At 41.5% G+C, this 24,776-nt stretch overlaps 1 protein-coding gene across 1 annotated transcript; it reads left to right on the top strand.

The window, feature by feature from the left end:
* The first annotated feature begins 14,927 nt into the window (after window positions 1-14,927).
* Window positions 14,928-15,527, top strand: LOC130845212 (interferon omega-1-like). The gene has a single exon (XM_057722108.1). The coding sequence runs from the start codon at window positions 14,943-14,945 to the stop codon at window positions 15,525-15,527; it is 585 nt and encodes a 194-aa protein (XP_057578091.1). The 5' UTR covers window positions 14,928-14,942.
* The last annotated feature ends 9,249 nt before the right edge of the window (window positions 15,528-24,776 follow it).

Here is a 24,776-nt window from a genome sequence, read left to right as displayed (position 1 = left end):
CACACACCTGCTTCAACATGGAAAGGATTCTCACTGACTAAGAAGACTACACTTCCACCTGTGCTCTATGTCAATGACTCTCATTTCTGCTGTCATCATGCCTTGAATTGAATTGATGTCTCAAATGTTTTCAGGAATATTAAGCAAGATGATGTTCTACTCTACAGGCACTAGTCCCTCACAGATGCCCATGCTGATTTATTTATTTATCTACTTATTTATTTTCCTATTTTATTATTTATTTAACTACATATTTAAATTATTTTTGTTCCTCTAATGTGCACATATACATTGTGCTTAAGAGAAAAAATACATACATTGTATTTAGTCAGTTTGTGATTTTGCTTCATTCATTAAATTCTTACTATTGAAAACTTCCTTTGATTTTTTTCTTAAAAAAAAATACCTGGCCTGAATTTGCAAAATGACTAAAAATGTGTTACAATTCCTTGACCATCATTATGCTTTTCACATTAGAAATAAAAAGACTTCCTCTAGCCAGGTTGTGTGTTGCCCTCAGGACATAGACGGGAACATAACTAATCCAATCTTGCTTTTTGTAGCTTTGATTTCTGTTTAAGGAAAGTAACCTAAAAACAATAATGAGTTCATTCATAATTAAATGATTACTTAACTGTAAAACAGCCCTAATTTGTAGTAAAAATGAATATTAGTTAGGTTGCATGCTTCAATGAGAAGGGAGAAAAATGGAATTCCCACACTAGAAGGTGGATCAAGCCATGAGGATACAAAAAAAAAAAGGAGACATTACCAATAGTTAACTAGTAGACATTTCAGTGCAAATGTCCATTGGATACTAACGATGACAATTTACAAGCAACTCCATGAAGTCTAAAGCATGGAATTGAAGAACTGATCAAATAGGAAGACAGTGGAGAATGAGAATTGGACTTAAAATTGAGTCCTATGCACCTACCCTTAAAAGGGAGGGAACACCACAAAGCAAACAGAGGTGGAATGGCCATATGCTAACAGGACGAGACAGAATGGTGAGAAGAACTTGTCTAAAAGAATAAAACTGTTTAGAAGACGCAATGCATTCATGGAAACGCAGATGGAACGTGCTCCCTATATTGGGACAAGAGATGGCCTTGGCCACATTAGTGAGAGCTTGTTTGGTAGAATTAATCAGCAGAAGGTGAAGAGAAGGCGGAAGGATGAATAAGAGAAGGTCATCACGATATATATAGGAAATAGGTTTGAGATATTTGCCATCTGAACTGGAGGAGATAAAGGAGGTCCTACTCAAGGCTGGTACCTAGAGTAGAAGGTGGATCATTCTATTCTCTTCAAGGTTTTCCCTTTTTGAAACGTTTTTGCCTCTGAAGAGATTTCATGGATTTGATGTACTGACAACTCATAATCATGTTTAATATTTTATTTACACTAAATCATGACATATGTAATTCTTCACAAGGAAACGTCATCATCATTTTGATGAACATTATGTTGATTGTCAGTAAGCTGCTCTGTAGATTGAAATCATCCACTACATGAGAAACAGCCGGAACTGACCTTAGTGAGAGCTGATCTGGTGGAATTCATCAGCAGAAACCATACTGGAGTAGCCGGAGGGGTGACAAGAGAACTCCCACTGTCATTGCTTCACCTGGCGAGTCACTTTACTTCTTTCACTCTCATCATAGTCAGATTTGCATTTGTTTTCCTTTTCCTTCAGTGCATCAAAGGCAAGGACACTTTCCAAGAAAGATGAATGGAGAAGGCAATCCATGATGTATTGAACATTATGGAAAGTCATACTATGGGCCCTTGATGTTTCCATTTTTACTTCCCTATTAAGCTACAAACCTCAAGATGATACAGAAATTAATTCAGTAGTTGCAAGACAACCCATGCCCAGGAAAATACGAAATGAAAAACAACGCATAACATTACAAAGACTCTGACATCAGGAAAGCAAAGAAGCCTAATTTTATCTCCATCCTATGCCCCACATCTTCACTATGAGATGGAGACTGATGAGTCAAGGGGCTCGGTAGAAATGTGCTCAGTCATCTAATGATGCATATTAATCACTTCCATACAAGGTTCTGATGCAAGGTCAACAGCAGGTTCTGATGGGAGGTCTGATGGAAAATCCAAGAAGCCTTGTAAATTATCTGGAGTAATTGTTATGAACTCTGTGGTAATGATACAATGGTAACAAGATGTAGCCCTTTCTCCTGTGGTGGGCACTTGTCAAACAAATCTATTTTCAAGAAGACCAACTCAGAAGAAGAAGCAAGCTTGGCTGATGTGGAAAATAAAGAGGGCAGAAACAGAGACCAGGACTAGAAGTAAACACAGCCAACCTCCTAGCAAGATAAATGTAAATCCTCACCCTAATGCCAATTTATATCAGTTCTTTTTATCCTGTACATCATGTTCAACTGTCAACAGAAACTTAACCATACTAAAAGGTAAAAAACACAGTTTGAAGAGACAGAGTAAGTATCTGAATCAGGCTCAGATAAAGTAGAGATTTAGGAATTATCACACCAGGAGTCCAAAATAACAGTGGTTAAAGTGCAAAGGGCTCTAATGTAGTGATCTATCTATTCTTCTACTTTATCTCGATCATAATATATATGGTATTAAAAATAGTTTTGCTCATATAATATCATGTTCAACTTTATAATGTATTCAAATATAATAAAATATGCTTACTTTCATCTTTTCCCAAATTATTTTCTTGTTGAATTTATGAAATTCTTCCCCAGAAGACATCTTGCATTTGTTCTTTTTCTTTTCTTTTCTTTTTTAAACTTTATATTGGAGTATAGCTGATTACCAATGCTGTGATAGTTTCAAGTGCACAGCAAAGAGACTCAGCCATACATATACATGTACCCATTCTCCCCCAAACGCCCTTCCCGAATTTGTTTCTTCCTACAAAAAGAAATTGCTTAAATTCAAAAAGGATACTGAAAAATGGATGATGAATTCTACTCCTCAATTCTTTCTTTCAGTAGGTTATATTTTAAACCTTCATATTTCTCTATCAGATATATGATAGTTCTGAGCATACAGAGGTGAAAAGAGCAAATGCCAAACTTCCTCTTTAGGAGAGTTCAGTTTGGATGAGAAAGAGATGTAAAAACAGTCATCATGATAAAATTACTTCAATTAAGTTTCCGGTTACAATGAGAGAGAGAGGAAAGGGGACTGTCTCCCCAGAATCTGGAATGAGGCTTCTCAAGAAGGGGAAAGGCAGATGTGCTCTATAAAGTGCTCCAGAAACACCTAAAGACAGATTTCCCATTGGTGGATGCAGATGCGGATCTGGAATCTACATCAGTGTACATCATGGAGATATTGATTTGTACTCTGTCGCTGCATATTTGGAAATCAAGGTACGGTAATGGCTGTCATGACTCATGAGTAGAGCGCAGAATGAGAAGATGACCTAAAGCTTATGAGGACCTTCAACTTTTAAGACTGAGAAAGAGAAGGAGAGTCCAAGGACACAGAGCTGGAGGAGCCAGTGCAGCTGGGAGGCAGCCAGCTTCAGGAAGCACTGAAGAAGGAAACAAAGGGTTTGACAATTACACAGGATGTAACTTAAACCATTATTTGTATGTGAGCTAGGATTCTGCACTGAATCTAGATTCTGCCAGGACATATGTGTGATCCTGGGGAATCACTTAACTTCCCTGAGCCTCACTTTCCTCAAAGGTAAAGTAAGTGAAAGTATTCCTAGAGCTGTTGTGAGTATCAAACACACAAGAACATTTAAGGAGAGAAAAAGATGGCGGCGAAGTAGAGAGACGTGGAGTGCATCCCTCTCCACAGATGCATTGGGAATGCACGGAAGGACACAGTCATTCCCACAGAGAACCAGCTGAACACCAGCAGACGGCCTTGGACACCGGAAAGGGCTGCGGAGAACCTGACATAGCCGACTGAATATTCGTCTAATCCAATACTTGGACATTAGTCTGAGGCTTGGACAGTCTTCTATAAACACCTCTATCACCAGGACAAGCAACCCCAAAAGCTTGGACAACCATGAGGAAACAAAGAATCACCATGCAGGCAAAGGAGCAGGAAAAAAACCCACAAGACCAAATAAATGAGGAGGAAATAGGAAAAATGCCTGAAAAAGAATTTAGAGTAATGATAGTAAAAATGATACAAAATCTCGATAACAAATTAGAGAAAGTACAAGAAACAGTTCATAAGAACTCAGAAAAACAAACAGCAATGGATAACAAAATAACTGAAATTAAAAATACTCTAGATGCTCTAACCAGCAGAATGACTGAGGCAGAAGAACGAATAAGTGAGTTGGAAGATAGAATGGAAGAAATAAACGCCACAGAGCAGGAAAAAGATAAAAAAATAAAAAGACTAGAAGACAGCCTCAGAGACCTCAGTGATAACCTTAAACGTACCAACATTCGAATTATAGGCATCCCAGAAGAAGAAGAAAACAAGAAAGGGTCTGAGAAAATATTTGAAGAGGTTCTAGTGGAAAACTTCCCCAACATGGGAAAGGAAATAATGAACCAAGTCCAAGAAGCACAGAGAGTCCCATACAGAATAAACCCAAGGAGAAATACACCAAGACACATATTAATCAAACTAACGACAATTCAACACAAAGAAAAAATATTAAAAGCAGCAAGAGAAAAGCAACAAACAACATATAAGGGAAAACCCATCAGGATAACAGCTGACCTTTCTACAGAAACTCTGCAGGCCAGAAGGGAATGGCAGGATATACTGAAAGTCCTGAAAGAGAGAAACCTACAGCCAAGAATACTTTACCCAGCAAGAATCTCATTCAGATTTGAGGGAGAAATCAAAAGCTTTCCAGACAAGCAAAAGTTAAGAGAATTCAGCACCACCAAACCAGCCTTACAACAAGTGCTAAAGGAACTTCTCTAAGTAGGAAACACAAGAAAAGGAAAACACCTACAAATACAAACCCAAAACAATTCAGAAAATGGTAATTGGAACACACATGTCAATAATCACTTTAAATGTAAATGGATTAAATGCTCCAACCAAAAGACACAGACTGGCTGAATGGATACAAAAACAAGACCCTTCTATATGCTGCCTACAAGAAACCCACTTCAGACCAAGGGATACATATAGACTGAAAGTGAAGGGATGGAAAAAGATATTCCATGCAAATGGAAGTCAAAAGAAAGCTGGAGTAGCAATACTCATATCAGACAAATTAGACTTGAAAGTAAAGACTATTAAAAGAGACAAGGAAGGGCACTACATAATGATCAAGGGATCCATCCAAGAAGAACATATCACAATGGTAAATATCTATGCCCCCAATATAGGAGCACCTCAATACATAAGGCAAATGCTAACAGCTATAAAAGGGGACATCGACAGTAACACAATTATAGCGGGAGACTTGAACACCCCACTTACATCAATGGACAGATCATCCAAACAGAAAATAAATAAAGACACACAAGCTTTAAATGACACATTAGACCATCTCGACTTAATCGATATTTATAGGACATTCCATCCAAAAACGACAGACTACACTTTCTTCTCAAGTGCACACGGAACATTTTCCAGGATAGATCACATCTTGGGTCACAAATCAAACCTCAGCAAATTCAAGAAAATTGAAATCATATCAAGCATCTTCTCAGACCACAACGCCATGAGACTAGATATCAATTACAGGAAAAAAACTGCATAAAATAGAAACACATGGAGGCTAAACAATTCACTCTTAAACAACCAAGGAATCACTACAGAAATCAAAGAGGAAATCAAAAAATATCTAGAAACAAATGACAACGAAAACACAACAACCCAAAACCTATGGGACGCAGCAAAAGCAGTTCTAAGAGGGAAGTTTATAGCAATACAGTCCTACCTTAAGAAACAAGAAAATGATCGAATAAACAACCTAACCTTACACCTAAAAGAACTAGAGAAAGAAGAACAAAGAAACCCCAAAGTGAGCAGAAGGAAAGAAATCATAAAGATCAGAGCAGAAATAAATGAAAAAGAAAGGAAAGAAACCATAAGAAAAATAAATAAAACTAAAAGCTGGTTCTTCGAGAAGATTAACAAAATTGATAAACCATTAGCCAGACTCATCAAGAAAAAAAGGGAGAAGATGCAAATCAACAGAATTAGAAATGAAAAAGGAGAAGTCACAACAGACACCTCAGAAATACAAAAGATCATGAGAGACTACTACAAGCAACTATATGCCAATCAATTGGATAACCTGGAAGAAATGGATACATTCTTAGAAAAATACAATCTTCCAAGACTGAATCAGGAAGAAATAGAAACCATGAACAGACCAATCACAAGTACAGAAATTGAGGCAGTGATTAAAAATCTCCCAACACACAAAAGCCCAGGGCCAGATGGATTCACAGGCGAATTCTATCAAACATTTCGAGAAGAGTTAACACCTATCCTTCTCAAACTCTTCCAAAATATTGCAGAAGGCGGAGCACTCCCAAACTCATTCTACGAGGCTACCATCACCCTGATACCAAAACCAGGCAAAGATGTCACAAAAAAAGAAAACTACAGACCAATATCACTGATGAATATAGATGCAAAAATCCTCAACAAAATATTAGCTAACAGACTGCAACAGCACATTAAAAAAATCATACACCACGATCAAGTGGGGTTTATCCCTGGGATGCAAGGATTCTTCAATATACGCAAATCAATCAACGTGATACATCATATCAACAAATTGAAGGATAAAAACCATATGATCATTTCAATAGATGCAGAAAAAGCTTTTGACAAAGTTCAACATCCATTTATGATAAAAGCTCTCCAGAAAATGGGCATAGAAGGAAATTACCTCAACATAATAAAAGCCATATATGAAAAACCAAAAGCCAACATTGTTCTCAATGGAGAAAAACTGGAAGAATTCCCTCTAAGAACAGGAACAAGACAAGGGTGTCCACTCTCACCACTGTTATTCAACATAGTTTTGGAAGTGTTAGCCACAGCAATCAGAGAAGAAAAAGAAATTAAAGGAATCCAAATTGGAAAAGAAGAAGTAAAATTGTCACTCTTTGCAGATGACATGATATTATATATAGAAAACCCTAAAGACTCTACCAGAAAACTGCTAGCACTCATTGATGAGTTTAGTAAAGTAGCAGGATACAAAATTAATGCACAGAAATCTCTTGCATTCCTATACACTAACAACGGAAGAGCAGAAAGAGAAATTAAGGAAACTCTCCCATTCACCATTGCAACCAAAAGAATCAAATACCTAGGAATAAACCTGCCTAAGGAGGCAAAAGATCTGTATGCAGAAAACTTTAAGACATTGATGAAAGAAATCAAAGATGACACAAACAGATGGAGGGACATACCATGTTCCTGGATTGGAAGAATCAACATCGTGAAAATGACTGTACTACCCAAAGCAATTTACAGATTTAATGCAATCCCGATCAAATTACCAATGGCATTTTTCACAGAACTAGAGCAAGAAATCTTACGATTTGTATGGAAACGCAAAAGACCCCGAATAGCCAAAGCAATCTTGAGAAGGAAAAATGGAGTTGGTGGAATCAGGCTTCCTGACTTCAAACTATACTACAAGGCCATAGTGATCAAGACAGTATGGTACTGGCACAAAAATAGAAAGGAAGATCAATGGAACAGAATAGAGAACTCAGAAGTAAGCCCAAACACATATGGGCACCTTATCTTTGACAAAGGAGGCACGAGTATACAATGGAAAAAAGACAGCCTCTTCAATAAGTGGTGCTGGGAAAATTGGACAGCAACATGTAAAAGAATGAAATTAGAACACTTCCTAACACCATACACAAAAATAAACTCCAAATGGATTAAAGACCTACATGTAAGGCCAGACACTATCAAACTCCTAGAGGAAAACATAGGCAGAACACTCTTTGACATACATCAAAGCAACATCCTTTTTGACCCACCTCCTAGAATCATGGAAATAAAATCAAGAATAAACGAATGGGACCTCATGAAACTTAAAAGCTTTTGCACAGCAAAAGAAACCATAAACAAGACTAAAAGGCAACCCTCAGAATGGGAAAAAATAATTGCCTATGAAACAACGGACAAAGGATTAACCTCCAAAATATACAAGCAGCTCATGCAGCTTCATACCAAAAAAGCAAATAACCCAATCCACAAATGGGCAGAAGACCTAAATAGACATTTCTCCAAAGAAGACATACAGATGGCCAACAAACACATGAAAAGATGCTCAACATCACTCATCATCAGAGAAATGCAAGTCAAAGCCACAATGAGGTATCACCTCACACCAATCAGAATGGCCATCATCACAAAGTCTGGAAACAACAAATGTTGGAGAGGGTGTGGAGAAAAGGGAACTCTCCTGCACTGTTGGTGGGACTGTAAGTTGGTACAGCCACTATGGAAAACAATTTGGAGGTTCCTTAAAAAACTACAAATAGAACTACCATATGACCCAGTAATCCCACTCCTGGGCATATACCCAAAGAAAACCATAATCCCAAAAGAAACTTGTACCATAATGTTTATTGCAGCACTATTTACAATAGCCAGGACATGGAAGCAACCTAAATGCCCATCAACAAATGAATGGATACAGAAGATGTGGCATATATATACAATGGAATATTACTCAGCTATAAAAAGGGATGAGATGGAGGTATATGTAATGAGGTGGATAGAACTACAATCTGTCATACAGAGTGAAGTAAGTCAGAAAGAGAAAGACAAATATTGTATGCTAACTCACATATACGGAATCTAAAAATGGTACTGATGAACTCAGTGACAAGAACAGGGAAGCAGATACAGGGAATGGACTGGAGAACTCGAGGTATGGGAGGGGGCGGGGGGTGAAGGGGAAACTGAGAAGAAGCGGGAGAGTAGTATAGACATATATATACTACCAACTGTAAAATAGTCAGTGGGAAGTTGTTGTATAACAAAGGGAGTCCAACTCGAGGATGGAAGATGCCTTAGAGGACTGGGGCAGGGAGGGTGGGGGGGAATCGAGGGGGGGGCGTCAAGGAAGGGAGGGAATATGGGGATATGTGTATAAAAACAGTTGATTGAACCTGGTGTACCCCCCAAAAAAAAAATAAAATAATAATTAGCCACGTGAAAAAAAAAAAAAAAAGAACATTTAAGAGCACTCAGCAGAGTATCATCCACTGAGTGAGGGCTAAACAGTGCCTATTTTCTTATTTCTTCATATAGATCTCAATGGGAATAATGCATTCTCCTCCCTGTCTCTCTGTTTCTGACTGAAAAACACTGACAGTCTAAAAAACAGAATTGGGAAAAAGTGTCTCATCACTTGTATGTATTATTATATACATAATTACATAGTAATATGCATATATGGTACAGTTATATATATGAATACATAGTACAAAATATGCTCCCTATATACCATACCATATATCTACCTGCTGATTCTGATACATGACACAATTCCCCGTTCCTCTCTGCTTTCCTGGATCTCATGCTTTGACTCAAATATCCCAATCACTTCCTTCCTCCCAGTGTAGAAATCCACAGTGTACTCTCCCCATTCACTCTGCATTAAGCTGTGCTGCCCATTCATACAGCTGTTTCCTTTCCCATTAGGGTTTCTGGCTGTCAATTTCCCCTTGAGACTACAAAGCCACCTACTGAAAGCAGAAGCCAAGTGAAAGTTCTAGGCTTGTCAGAAAATCTCATATGGCTCCATGCTCTCTACCTGCCAAGCACTGCAGGTCCAGAGTGTCCAGCCTCCCAGAAAAACACAGTAAATAGAGGGCACCCTGCCCAACAATGACCAATAGTGGAGAATCCAGGGGCTCCTCTGCGCCTCTATTTGGGTGCTTCCACGTGCTGATTGCTCTAGGCGGAGCTCACCTGTTTCAGGATTCTCATTTGCTCAAACCCAAAGCACAGGTAACATGGAGCTGAAGGTCAGCAGCAGCCTGACAACTTGGAAGGAGAACAGAGATGTTTAAAGCATTCACTGGAACAGTGGCAGGTCCTCAGGAAATGGAACAATACAGGTGAGCTGCATCAAGGCAACTGTTTCTGCACAACATTCCTTTTCAGAGAAGAAAAGTCTGAGGTGCATGCGAGAGCACACAGTTCTCCCAGAAAAATGAGGCCACTAGCAGGGTCCCCAGAACGAGTGACACAGATACGAGAGCAGCCTGCAGAGTCTTGGAAGGGATGAGCGTTACTCCAGGGCCAGCTGAAAACTTGTTTCCTCCTTAGGACCCCGCAAGTTATCACAGAGCAGGGAAAGAGATTCCTGGGGACAATGCAACCCACGGAATTTCTTACATTCCATCATGATGTCTTTCCCTCTTTGAATGACAAACAAAATAAACCATGCTTCAATAGAAGGGACACAGGCAGGGATTTTAATATATTTAGCAACAATGGGGGTAGAGCCTTTCCAGCAGGACATATGTCAGGAATGTAACAGACAGACATAGGTCTGTTCTTTCCAGTTGTACATACTGCACTGAGTAGGTACATTTTCCAAACAGAGGGGCAATAAAAGTACATGTGGAGGTTTGGAAACCTTCTGAGGATTAGGGTCGTAAAACAAGCAGAAATCATTTCTATATTACTGCTGAAAATACCATTTTGTTAACAAATGATTTTTTAAATACTATTTTTATTTTAACTCTTCTCTATCGTTTTCTGATTTTTTAATGGGTGAGGCTAGAAATTTAAATAAAGACAACTCTACAAGGCCGTGACACTGACTTTGGTGTTCAAGCCAGACTCTCCCTGCTGAGGAGCCCATTATAAACCTTCACTGCTTCTGTCTAGGAAGTGCATATGCTCTTCCATCTTGGATGTATATGTAAGGCCTCTTTGGTACCCACATCTTAACCAATAGTGGGATCAATAAAGAGTAGAGATTCTTCACTGCACTCTATCCGTAGACAACAGGATGTCCAGTCTCGACTGGAGGTGAGAAAAGGAGGTGTCTTCATTGAGTTGAGGATAGCAGGCTGACCTGAAGAGGTCTCCTGGAAATCAGTGAGGCCACTGTCAGCTGAAAAAAAAAAAAGACAACATGAGAGCTGGGAGCTGAGTTTCTGGGAGGACTTACTAAGGACCAGAGCCTGGAGGGCAGCCTCTCAGTCAGCTCTGAGGAACTGCCCCAAGGATGGAAGGGGAGCTCAGCACATGCAGGGGATTTTGGTGAGGGGTCCCTGCAAGCAAGGACACATCTTGGTAGAAGGTTGCTGATAGTCACGAGGAACAGATGCCTCCGTTAAGGATTTTAAGGCTTTTCACATATGGAGAACATGCAAGAAATTGGGTTTATTCAATTTTCTCTGAAAATTAACTATCTACAGGCCTGTTCTGCCAGTTTTGCCAGAGCAGAGAGTGCCTCATTCCTGATCTCCACCCTGAGCTCCTATTAGGGCGTGTTGAGGTCTGGGACTAGAGTGGCTGGTGACTGCACTTTTGTAAAACCAGATGGTGAGTGACTTTTTAATTGTCATCCTGAAGGAGAAACTTCAGAGCTCCTATGGGGAGACACTGTTAGGTGCTTTTACTTTGTTCTTAAACTCACAATGAAAGTCAACAGTTAAAAATACATAGGTTCCAGAGGTCTGCAGTTGTTGGATTAATAAAATTATTTACCATATTTCATTCAAGAAATTATGCATAAAATCTTGGACTTTCAATTGGCAGAAAAATCCACTCCTTTCTAACTATTTAATAGGGATTTTGCCTATTTTTCCTCAGAACTTAAAGTCAGTTCAGCTGACAGACCACACCGTGTTGCCCTACAAAACAAAAGGCAGTCATCCTTTGGCATCTGAAGTGGAATTCAGCATCCTCTGTCATCTCACTCTCCTCCCTCTACTTACTTGGTTGCTTCCTGAATATCATGTTTTTTTCTACCTTCACGTCCTTAATGCGCTTTCAGACAAATCACAGAAAAGCTCCTCACTAAGGTCTGTCCTTGTATCTATGGTACGTTTGGACGTTCACCCATTCAGATTGATATTTGTCTCCAACTGTAGAACTGAATGTGATCCAAATAGGGTTACTGAGAGGACTGAGTTACTATTTTAAAGAACTTATTAAGTGGCTAGTCCCTTACAATCAAGCAACAATATTCAGTTCTTACATTTTTTTAAACATATTCACTCCATCTCTGAGCAGAGCCTCTTTTTAAAAAATATTTGTTTATACATTTATCTATTTATTTATCTATTTATTTATTTATAATGGCTACACAGGTCTTAGTTGCAACACACAGGATCTTCGTTGTGGCATGTGGGATCTATAGTTGTGGCATACGGACTCTTAGTTCTGGCACGCACGTGGGATCTAGTTCGCTGACTAGGGATTGAACCCAGGCCTCCTGCATTGGAAGCTTAGACTTTCACCCACTGGGCCACCAGGGAAGTCTCCCACTGTTACTTTTTTAATATCACCATTACTGATATCCAGATTAAGATCAGGATCTTTTGGAATCATCTCATTCCCTTCCTTTTAATTCTAGTGTTCTCAAAGCACTCTTCTCATTGCCTGAGTGCATTTCTCAACTAGACATGTGCTCAGCAAGGCTGATCTCCGCGATTCTGCCAGACAGGGTTAGTGGGTTCTAGCAATTTGGTTCTGGTTGCCACTGGCTTGTGTGCTGATTGGTGTGACTTCTTCTTTCTTTCTTCAAATATCACACATCGATTGAATGAAAGAAAATCAGGTGGCTGGTCTGGCAAAGCTGAAGGCAGTCAGTTGACCCAGGACCTTGTCTTCTTTGAGTTTCTGGCAGAAGCAGCCATTACCTAGCCATTTTCTTATTCATATTGGTTGCTATCCTTCCCCAGCCATGCTGTATGAAAGTTTGCTAACTTAGAATATGTCATCGTGTCAGTGAAAAATCACTTCCCTTCTTTCACATTCATGACATTCACACATACATTTGTCTTCTTTTCACCCACAGAATTATTGTGGGATTTTACTTTCTAAGCAAGTTGCAATGAGAAAGAAAACATTTAAATATTGAAAATGCTGGAGACTGCAGGTCCTTTGGCTTTCTTCACTTCCCTTTATTGTTCTTAATCATCATGAATTAGAAGTAGTGCAGGAGCAGCAAGACAAAATGCCCAGTAAGTCACAAAGTGAATAAAATTTATAAAAACTGTAAATGTAGAATTGCACATAAGCAGGGGAAAGAAGGCGATTTTTCCCTGACATAATCGCCTGGGCCTCACTGCCCTGCATTCTCAGACAGAGACACAGACAGAGGAATAGAGAAGCCCAGTGGCATCAACTGAATGAACAACTAAAGCTCACTGGTTTCTGTGATATAAGTTTCTAATTTTCTGCTCCCAGCTCAGAAACTTCATGCATAACAAGTGTTCACTAGTTTAAGTAAAGGAGTTGACACGCCTGCGGAGGGGCCACCTGTGTCGGCCCGCGAGATGGCTCCTGGGAGCATCGCCTCCAGTGACACCTCCTCGACCTCCTCGGCCTCCTCAGCCTCCTTGACCTCCACACTGGGGTCGTCCAGCTCATCTGGGTCTGAAAAGCCAGGCCTGGACCGGGGCAGTGTCCGGGCGCCCCGCCGCCACCCCCCGGTGCTGCGCATGGTGCTGGAGGCGCTGCAGGCGGGCGAGCAGCGCCGGGGCACCTCGGTGGCAAAAAAAAAAAAAAAGGAGTTGAATAATGAAATTGGTATTTGGTAAAACAAAAATTATTTGTCTACTCACGGTGAAATAGTTAGAATGGGGTAACTCCACTTCCTTAGAGAAAACACTTCTGCTGCCAGTATCTGAGGGTGTTGACACCTTTGATACCTGGGGACATGTGTCAGGAGGGGAGGAGGTCACCACTGAGGACCAGGCTCCTTCATACAAACACTCCAGGGGCAAGGGGGAGGGTCCGGGAGGATGAATTATTTTGCAAACAAAGGAACAAGCCCCTCCACAGAAAAGAGATTTCACAGTCCTTGGGATGGCGTGACCCTGCCCTCAGGGAGGGAGTCCAGGAGGTTAGGAAGGGGACTCTGTCACTCTAGAGGAGAGGCTGTGACTAGACGTGATCTATCCCTTGTGAGTGAGGTGCTGCTGGGAAAATACAATTATCTTGGAAGTAGAATCTCCACACCCATATTCTGAAAAGAACCAGGATCCCAGGTAGGGGTACTGGCCCAGCCTGGGGAGGACTACAGGTCTCCAGTAAGAAAATGGTGGAAAGAAAGGACCATGTCTGTAACAGTGCTGAGCTCGTGGTCCCCTGAAGCAAAACCACATGGACCTGTATGAATGTGAAGGAAGGGAAACACTGAAAAGCTCACCCACTTATCATCATCAGCCTGTGCTGTGAACCAGACAGTAAATAAAACCCCTCTTTGGCTTCAAAGAGCTTGACTGCCAGAGGTGGTCTGGTAAATCCCTAAACAAACACAGAAACCATAGGGCTGAGGGGGCCTGCCTTCCTATTTAAAGTAAGCCAGTAAAAACGGAGTCTATGGTCAGGGCTAAAAATTTGTTCCTGGAACACAGAAAAGCAATATGCATGCATGAAAGCGGGAGAGAAAAAGAGAGAGCGAGAGAGAGAGCTGTGAGAGAGAGGGAGTGAATGTACTTACACACCCATAGCACTTCTGACTTTAAGACAAAAACCTTCCTCATTTGATTACTACACATCCATTTGGATGGGCACATTTAAAGTTACTGGGACAAGTGCAAAATCAGTAGTTGAGATGGATGACATCTTCTTTGACCACACTGACAATACATAAATGAAAACCAAAAAAGGAAGTAAAAATTTAGAGAAATGTTTAGAAAATGAAAATTACTGGGTTGCCTATTTAATGGCCTGGCTTAGAAAGATGTCCTCAGAGAACTTACCCCCACGGTTCCCCAGACACCCGTCGCAGCCAGGCCAGCAGCAGCCTCGTTTGCCCCATGGCCTTCATGCTCTCTCTACTGGCCGCCCTGGTGTTCAGCTACGGGCCTGGCAGATCTCTGGGCTGTGACCTGTCTGAGGAGCACGTGCTGGTTACCAGGAAGAACTTCATGCTTCTGGGCCAAATGAGGAGAACCTCCCCTCGCTTCTGTCTGAAGGACAGAAATGACTTCGGTTTCCCCCAGGAGATGGTGGATGGCACCCATTTCCAGAAGGCCCAGGCCACCTCTGTCCTGCACGAGATGCTCCAGCAGATCTTCAACCTCTTCCACACAGAGCGCTCCTCTGCTGCCTGGAACACCACCCTCCTGGACAGACTCCGCACTGGACTCCATCAGCAGCTGGAGGACCTGGACGCCTGCTTGGGGCAGATGATGGGAGAGGAAGAATCTGCCCTGGGGATGGTGGGCCCTATATTGTCCGTGAAGAGGTACTTCGAGGGAATCCACCTCTACCTGAAAGAGAAGGAATACAGTGACTGTGCCTGGGAAATTGTTAGAGTGGAAATCATGAGATCCTTCTCTTCAGCAACCAGCTTGCAAGAAAGGATAAGAATTATGGGTGGAGACCTGGGGTCACCTTGAAATGATTCTCACTGACTGAGATGCACTATCACCCATGCACAATGTCTCTGGTCATTTTAGAAGACTCTTATTTCTATTTTAATCACAGAATTCAGTGAACTCATTCAGCTAATACTTTGTCAGTAGTAATAAGCAAGCATATGTTAAAATTATTCAGCTTCAGGGGCATCAGTCCCTAAGAGGTGACTACCCTGCTATTTATTTATTCTGTTTATTTATTTATTCATTCATGTATCATTTTTATCGTCTCATATAAATATACTTGCATTTAATTAAAATTTAGAAACTATTCCCCTTTCCATTTCATTAAATTTGCATTTTTAAACTTATTAAATTCTTATGACAGAAAGCTTCCTGAGTTCTTTGAATCCTGAAAGCTAAATTCTCAGTTTTTGTATATAAATCTATTTCAGACTAGTATTTGTGCATTTTGTCCTCTGGAACAGTCCCACCACTTTCAGCAAATGCTTGTCAAAAGTTGGAATTCCATGGAATTGAGGGAAGTCCTGGAAATTATGGAGAATGATTAGTCTGGATGTCATAGGTGTAACCCATTTATACACACAATCAGCAAAGAGTTGTCGATGTAAATATCTGTGGCAAGGAATCATCTCCTCTGGGGAAGTGGGGGACATATGGCGTTGACTGGCTGATCCTGGCACCTGTTACTCTTCCTCCCACCTTCTCCCCAGTCCTGCTTTACTGAACCAGGCACTCCCTTACACAGTACGTGCAGGGCCTCCAACTCACTGACCGTCCACACAGGTGCTCTGGTTCTGCGCAGGTTTCTAGCTTCAAGCTTTCTGTTAGCGTGGAAGCCACAGGAAGGGAGCACAAGTGAAAGCAGCGTTCTAGGATTTTCAAAACCTCTGTGAAAGGAGCCAGGGTTCACGGCACCGGATCCCAGCTCTGCTGCTAACAGCAGTGCGACCTTGACCAACAGCACAAACACTAAGCTCCCTACTTTCCTCCCCTTCAACAAGCCGACAGGAACAGTATTCTGTATAAGATTATTCTCAGGATTCACTGAGTAAACATACACAAGAGGCATAAAAGTGGGCCTGTCAGAAATAATCAGGACTGGCAGAGTCACACAGTGGCCACCCTCAGGGAGGACAAAGGAGAGCTGCTCTGAGGTACTGGCTGGAAGACAACATACGAAACGCGCTGCGTCCTGGGCAAAATATACATATTTTTAACCTTGGTGCTAGGTTCACAGTGTATCCAGCGTGTGAACGTTCCTTGTGCCGTTATGCTGAAGATACCTGCAATTTCTGTGTATTATACTTCTGAAAGATTTTCTGGGAATTAGTAAAAATTCTCTGAGAAAGAAAGATCAGTTGAAAATACGTGGGTCTACTTTAAAAATGAATAATATGGAAATAACAGAGATCTCAAATCAATGCAAAAAGTCACAAACATTTTTCATTAATAACATTGGTTGCTTCTTTAGTATGAGAAGGGCACAAAAGAACTTCTGAACTCTTTCATTGTTTGGTTTTTAGCAGCAATGCAGAGAAAAAGCAGGCTCTATGAAAGGTAAGCTTCTATTCTTCAGTCCTGGGCTGGCAGGTTTGATCTTAGTTCTCTTTTCCGTAAAGTCCCAGGTCTACAACTGCTGGCAATGACACTTCCTAGAGCCAGTACTTCTCAGAAAACAATGCCCCCAAAGGAGACACTCAGAGCAAGAAAGCAACAAAGTCGGGACTGGAACACTTCTAACCCACGTTCTGCCCGTGCAGGTGAAAGCTGGGCTACGGTGCTTACCCACCAGGTGACAGTGTGAGATGTGGTGGAACGATGATTGTTTTGGTGCAAAATCTGGGGGAATGACTTGGACAAGTTAACTTCCTTAAGTTTCATACTCTGTGTCTGGGAGAGTCCCTGACGCACAAACCTCACATGGTTGTTGTGACAATTGCCTGGGACAGTCTGTGTGAAAGTGCTTTAAAATGACACTGCTCTGTACACATGTGGACCTTACTCTTAGTGTCATTGAACCTCTGCCCTTGAATTCTAGTTCCTGGGCATTGATCCTGAAAGAACCCCTTCCCAATGGAACATTCTACGCAGCCTCCTCCATTCTCTCTTTGCTTCATTTTGCTAGGACACACCCAGGCTCCTATTTTCAGTTTGGAGAGCTCAACTGAAAGGCGCTCCTGTGACACCAGCCCCACACTCTCTTCGGAAAGGTGATTCATGTCTTCCTTCATCTCAGGCATCCTTCTCGCTAGCTGGCCCTGTGGAATTCTAGGGTCCTAGTCCAGCAACAGGTTGAGAGGAAGGAGTCTCCACTAAAGAATGAGCCTCAGGAACGGGACTTCTCAGTCCTTCCGATTCTCCATCCTGATACTGATCTGTAAACAGCCATGGGTTGGAATGTTGGGGGTTACCCAGGCACAAAAAGCCCCAAATGTCCCAGTCAGCCTCTAGGAACAGAAGGTGACAAGAAACGTCATATATTCTCCAAAGCAGCATTGGAATTTGGCATTCTTAAGGTCTCAAGTTTAGAAGAGAATGGAACAAACCAGAGGACCCCAAATATTTGGATGGAGAATAACTTTCATCTGACTCCAAGGCCTTCTTGCATCTTGATGAAGGCTGGGCAGAGCAGGTCAGCTCCCCAGTTCTCAGTTTAGCCTTAATGAACGTGTACAGTTGGGGACGTTTACCCTTTGCTTTCTCCTGGGACAGGCTCTGGAGCAGTAGGGATGCAGAACCCCTGGCCATGTTTGTGGCTGAGCAGGCAGGGACAAGAGGAGGCCAAAGGGGAGGCAGAGCAGGATAAGGTCTTAGCATACCTGCAAGTGGAAGAGCATAGCCTTATCAGGCTTGGGAAAGAGATCTCCGTCTACATCAGGTACTGCAGCACTCAGCTCACTCTCCAGCTACACTTCTTATTCCCACCCAGTATCCTCCACAATGTTAGGGATATTATTGGTCCTGAGTCGTTCACAAAAGTGATACATGAAATAAGCATAAAATAGTTGTGCAGGTAAGACTGTTTGAAAACTACAGTCTTGCTGCAGTTTCTCTCGTGGGTTACTCTTGTCTTCTCAGGTGACCAGGAAATTTGGTAGCCGGCCATCTCCTTAGTCTTCCCTCAACTTCCTGCATCGTTTAGGGCAATTGTTTCCTTTTTCCTATCGTACAGTTTTCTCAGCTTTAAAATAGGGATAATGACAATATTATATTCCATTCAACATACCATCTCATGTTATATGCTCTATGTAATGAGAACATAACAAGTCATAACGTATCTTAAGTGAGTAGATTATTTAAAGCATCAGGGACATATTAAACACAGCAATGATAGCTGTTATTGTGACAGGTGTACACAAAGGAGTAAAAGCCATTATTTCATGTCCACTCAAAAGATACTGATATAATGCCTCACTTGCACTTTACTGAGCTCATAATTTTGTTATGTAAAATTCTCCCTCTGTGAATTAAAATGGGATCATCGTTTTAAGTATTGCACAAAGCATACACACACATTTTTACATTCTACCAGCAAATGAAATATTCTCACGGAGGTACCAAACACCAGATTACAAATACCTATGGATGCCTAGTTGGCATCAGAACAAAATGCAATCAGTGCATTGGCACAGAAGTTATTTATCAATATTAAGTAGAATGATATATTAAGTTTAAACTCACATCATGCAGAAATTAAAAGCATTTTGATGCAGAATACAAATTTTTATGTAACATCATTTTAAAGAAGTGAATAAAATGAAATGAAGTGACATTTTAAAGAAGTGAATAAAACTCTCCAATGAAAAACCCTGAGTATATATACATAAAGCTGAATGCTTAATCTATCAAGCATTAAGGGTCCTCTAAGACTCTTGCTTAAAACAAATGAGAGGAAAAGAATATTTTGAAAATTGAGATTAATTTCTTAAGATAGTTGCTAGGTCATAAGATGTTGCCAATAAGCTACATCTTACTGAGGTTAGAGATCAGTGTGAAGCAGCCTTGGCTGACGTTTCAGAAGCATCGGACACTTGATACCACATCCTCCATCTTAAAGTGTGACCTCCATCTGGTCTCCATGTCACCACCATCCTCTGCTTTTCTGCTCCTCCTCCTCTCCTTCCTTTGTTGACTACTCCCTCTCATCTTAGGGAATTTGGGTGTTCCTCAAAGACCTACGCTAGTCCCACACTCCATCCTCTCTGCACATATATGTGCATAGTCTCAACTTCCTAAATAGTTGCAAATGCCATGTCTATGACTGTAACTTCCATGTGTATGTCTTTACCCAGGGTCGCACCTCCAAACAAATGTCATTAGCTCCAAACCCTCATATTTACCAGCTACCCTAGACGACCTCCCCACAACATGGCCAAAATTGACCATCATACAATACCTGGCTACCATCCCATCCATCCATGGGATGCCAGCTTACCAACTGCTCTTCCAGAAGCCTTCCCTGACCCTTGCAATCCCACATGCTCCCAGGGTCCTGTACTTTCCCTGTCACAGCACAGGCATTCAGTTCCTTTAACTGAATGCTCAATTCCCCATATCCCCACCAGACTGGAAGTTCTGTGACAGCAGGCAATGTGTCTATTAGCTTCACTGTATCTGGCACCCACCACAGTGCCAACAATAGAAGGGAGATTCACACTTCTTCGCTGAAGTTTAAATTCCATGATTCTATAATATATTTCACAGCTACTTGATCATGCAACTGCTGAAACCGAATCAACAACCATTAGACATGCTTTCTCGGAGTAAGAACAAGTAAAAGAGAATTGCTGCAGCTGCTATAACCTGTTATAATGCCTTGTGCATCTCCTTCATATCCTAGAAAGGGTTTCAAGCTAATTTTTTACTCTTTAAGGCCTGTCTTCTCTGACAGAGTGCTCCATTAAGAAAGTAGTATCTCTGTTTTATTTACCAATACATTAAAAAATACAAGTAAAGTAGTGGAAGCAGAGATACTTCAAAATGTTTTAAGAACCAATGAAATGAATAAAATTATTTATGTTCCTTTTGGATTTTAAGGCAGAGTAAAGGTTTAAAGACACTCTGATTTTCCTTAAGAGTATGAGTTAAACCTAACATTTAAGGTATACTTTTTGGGACTTCCCTGGTGGCGCAGTGGTTAAGATCCACCTGCCAATGCAGAGGACATGGGTTCAACGTGCGGAGCAACTAAGCCTGCATGCCACAACTACGAAGCCTGCACACTAGAGAAGCCACCGCAATGAGAAGGCCGTGCACCGCAATGAAGAGCAGCCCCCGCTCGCCACAACTAGAGAAAGCCTGTGGACAGCAACGTAGACCCAACGCTGCCAAGAAAGTGAAATAAAATTTAAAAAAACAAATAAAATATACTTTTTGCACCTCCAAAACAAAGGAAAACAAGACACAAAGCTGACCATATCGTAATATGAAGAATAAATTTGGTAAATATAACAATCATCATAGAGAAATAAATTCTAAGTATTACAAATTAAAAATAAAGTTTCTCTCAATTCAAAAGTATAGGTTCCACTTACTATTGAAAAACAATGTGCTCAGATGACTCAATGAATCAGAAGAACCATCTTTGAAGGGAGTGAATGCTGACATGCTTCAGGCCACCTATAGGTAGATAAGACTCCACTGTGGAAGACTGGGTCCAAGTCTTCTTTCCCACTCCTGGGTTCTCTCTGAGGTTGAACATACAGGGAAAGCACACACTCATTTTCACAACTTAATGTCCAGTCTGATAGTGTCCTGGGCACAGTCCACAGCTGTGGACATTCTTTTCAGATCAAGCCTGGTCCTTCGGAAGGAGTTCTCCAAAGTCTGGCGGCAGTCCTCATTGTCCCGGAGGGTCTTTTCCTCCCCATCTCCTGCACCAACCTGGTCTCCAGATCGTCCCACAGATGATCAAGCTGAGTAGGAAGTGCAGCTGTTTGTGCTGAAGATCTGTTGGATCATCTCACAGGGAAGGAGGTGGCCTGGGCATTTTGGAACTGGCTGTCATCCAGCTGGTCCCGAGGGAACCTGAAAACCTTCTTGCCCGTCAGGCAAGAAACCAGGAAGATTCTCCCCTTAGATGCAGAACTGTGAGGGTCTCCTGCTTTGGCAGGCCATGGTTCTGGGCCAGGTCCCAGCTAAGGGTGCAGACAGGGCTGCAGAACATCATCCTCTGTGTCATCAGTGAAGAGGCTGGCAGGCCCCCGGGGGGATTAGTGATGCGGATGTCTGGCTGTGGGAGCCTTTATCAGCTGCTCTGAGTACCAGAGTAAATGAGATTCTTAAATAGGCCAAAACTGTCATTTCTCTACTTATGCCAGTGTTGTTTCCGTGTTTTCCCAATTTGTCTTCCATTTATGGGCAACAGACAATGTCCCAACTTCAATTCTTCGTTTATTACATTGGAAATTAAACACACTCACGGAACATGACAGAGGATCGATCCAACAGGATGTATTCATCTAAATGAGACCCAAGGTTGAAATAAAAACCAGAGTCCCAATGTATCTTTTTCAATTCTCATATGAATTCTTAGAGGTTTGACCTGTACTTTATTTTGACACTTCTTAAGTTGCACCAAAATACAACTAGCCTCGCCTCTCTGCATTTTCCTCTCAAGGGGCTGATACAGGAGATTTAAATTCGTCTACATTTATGTACAGGACCATTCCTCACATTTTCTGACAGTTTGCAGATAATGATGACATTAAAATGAATAGTAAGGGTGAATTAACGCAGTTCTCTTCATTCTGTCACCAAACATGTTCTGACTTAACATATATGTGACAATGTGCTTGGCAATGTGGATTCCAGGAGAGTAAGGCAGGGATGGTGACTGCCCTCCAGGGAGCAGGGAGGACAGACATTGATTAGGATGAAGGAAGCACCACGTGCTCAGTGCAGCTGAGGGCCAGTCCTCAGAGCTGATGAAGAGGAGGGACTGGGAGCAGCAGAAAGCTCTACTCTGACCGACTCTGGGGCTCCTGAATGTAACTGACTTCACATTTTCAGTTCCTCTTTTCAAAAAGAGAGACAACTTTAGTTGTGGTCACACAGGACATAGCACAGATCAAATAAAATAAAGTTTGCAAACTATAGGCTGGGAATTTGAACAGAGTGAATGATAGCAGCCTTTTGTATTAATATAACAAAAAGTAACCTGTATAGTCCACCCTCAGCCCAGCCAAGGGAAGCTTTGAGTGTAGGTCCCTTAACACTCAGGAGTCTGCATGTTGAGGCCCCAAGCGGAAACTCTAGGAGAGGGATTGCCTGTAGTCCTGTGAAGGAGCAGAGACCTAGTTTCCACCCTTAGAGCAGTGCCTGGTACATTAAGGAGAGAAATCCTATGGCATCTGAAGCTCTTTGCAGAGAACCAGCATCTAAGAGAGTGTTCTGACCCCCCGCCTCAAAATAAAGAAGAAGAAAAAAGAAAAAAGAAAAGAAAGGCTGCTCTGTGACTAGTATAAATGAGATAAATAGTCCTTTCCCTCACCTTATTTTGTGGCAGATCACTTCTGGTGTTAATATTTAAGACACAGATTATATTATACTTTAAAAACAAACAATCTTATAAAAAAGAGATCAGATTTATAGTTACCATAGGCAACCGGGGGTGAGAAGAGGAAATCAGATAAAGAGGGCCAAAGGGGTTTTTTCTTCCTTACAAAAAAAAGACATTAAAATCATGTTGCAGAGACCAGGAAAATGGTTAGAAATATATATATGGGGGAGAGTGTGATGAGAATTGAAGCGTTCCTAGATTTTCAGCCATGGAACGGCATAATACTCTAATTCAAAAGCTGTTTCCTGGGTGAGTATTAGGGTAAAGTAAGCTAGTCCCTCAAGCACGGAATGTTAAGCAGGCACCAAATCTAAGTCGTCAAGAGAAAGAATGTTTTAATGCAATATTTTAAAATGAAAAGGAATACCAAAACATGCAGGGGGAACAAAATATCAAAATGTTACGTAAAGAAATGAAGTTGACCTCCATTTGCACGGCCCTGACAGTCTTACAAAGTAAGCCTTCATGATGTCAATGAAATTTGGGCAAATTCCATGTAGTTTATAAAATTCTTACTAAAGAAAATGAAAGTCTGACCTGCTCAATGTCCTCAACTGCTTGTACACGCCAACTCTTCTTTCTAACAGTATAGTCAAGGTGAAGTCCTGGGAAAGACATTTCCAGAATATGAGTTAAAAATTACTTAACACTGGGATGGGACCATCAGAAACTGTCAAACATGTTAATTCCCTCAATTAAAAACAAGCAAAAAAGTAATCTTGAAAGTATTAATGAGTTTGCTTCCATTAAAGATAGGAAAGTAAAACTATATTAAATACTAGTTTTAGGATAAAGAAAACATAGTTTAAATAACGTTTATAAAATGCTGCTGTAATATGAAAATATATTTTAATATTATACGCTTCATATTTAAAATATTTTAATATAAATTTATTGTAAGAATATGAAACACTTAAAATATTAAATTTACATTAAATGATATGAATTAATTTAAATATAAAATTAATTTTAAAATATAGAAAATACCATGCTGTCCGTTTTTTAATATTCCGATTTTCAGGTATGCAGTACTTACTCCCTCACTTTAACGCTGTAAGCTTGAAAAACCCCATGGAAGCCGCAGAGCATCTACACGGGCGCCCAGCTCCCGGTCCTCGGCCCCGGTGCCGTCCGCGCCCCGACTCACCCCCAGCGCGTCCCCAACCCCGTCCCGCCGCCCCGTCGCCGCCGCCTTCCCCTTTCCCGGAGCCCCAGCTCAGGGCGCCAGAAACGGGCCCGAAGCAGTAAAATCTGCTCGAACGCGCTCCGATTCCCGGCCTCAGACCGCTCAGAAAACGGCTTCGTTCCCAACACTGGCCTCGCTCAAGCTTCTGTGCGAAAATAAAGCACAAAAGTCAGGAGAAGCCCCGAAAATGCAAGGTTCTCTACTCCCAACCAGACGAAAATGTCGCCGCGCGGCCGCGACAAGCCTTCCTTTTCAGCCCTCAGCACCGAGAAAACGAAGGTAGACAAAGCACTAGAGTATTAAAGCACTAGAGTATTAAAGCTCTAGAGTATTAAAGCAGCCGCTGTCTCTGGAGCCGCTGAAACAGCACACTCTGAATAGCCGGCGCTTCACAAACCGACCCTGCGCCCTCTACCGGCCACCTAGGGAAGCACACCATCCACCGTTCCAGGGAACGTCCCGCTGTTGGGCGTGCCTGCGCGCCCCCTCGCGGCCCTCTAGTGAATCACTCAAATTCTCA

Source organism: Hippopotamus amphibius, chromosome 2 (genome assembly GCF_030028045.1).
Source record: "Hippopotamus amphibius kiboko isolate mHipAmp2 chromosome 2, mHipAmp2.hap2, whole genome shotgun sequence".
Taxonomy (NCBI): Eukaryota; Metazoa; Chordata; class Mammalia; order Artiodactyla; family Hippopotamidae; genus Hippopotamus; species Hippopotamus amphibius.
This window is presented reverse-complemented; position numbering and strand designations above follow the sequence as displayed.

Bases quoted from the DNA above. Each gene is read 5' to 3' on its own strand.
- LOC130845212 (XM_057722108.1), top strand. From the start codon at position 14,943: ATGGCCTTCATGCTCTCTCTACTGGCCGCCCTGGTGTTCAGCTACGGG.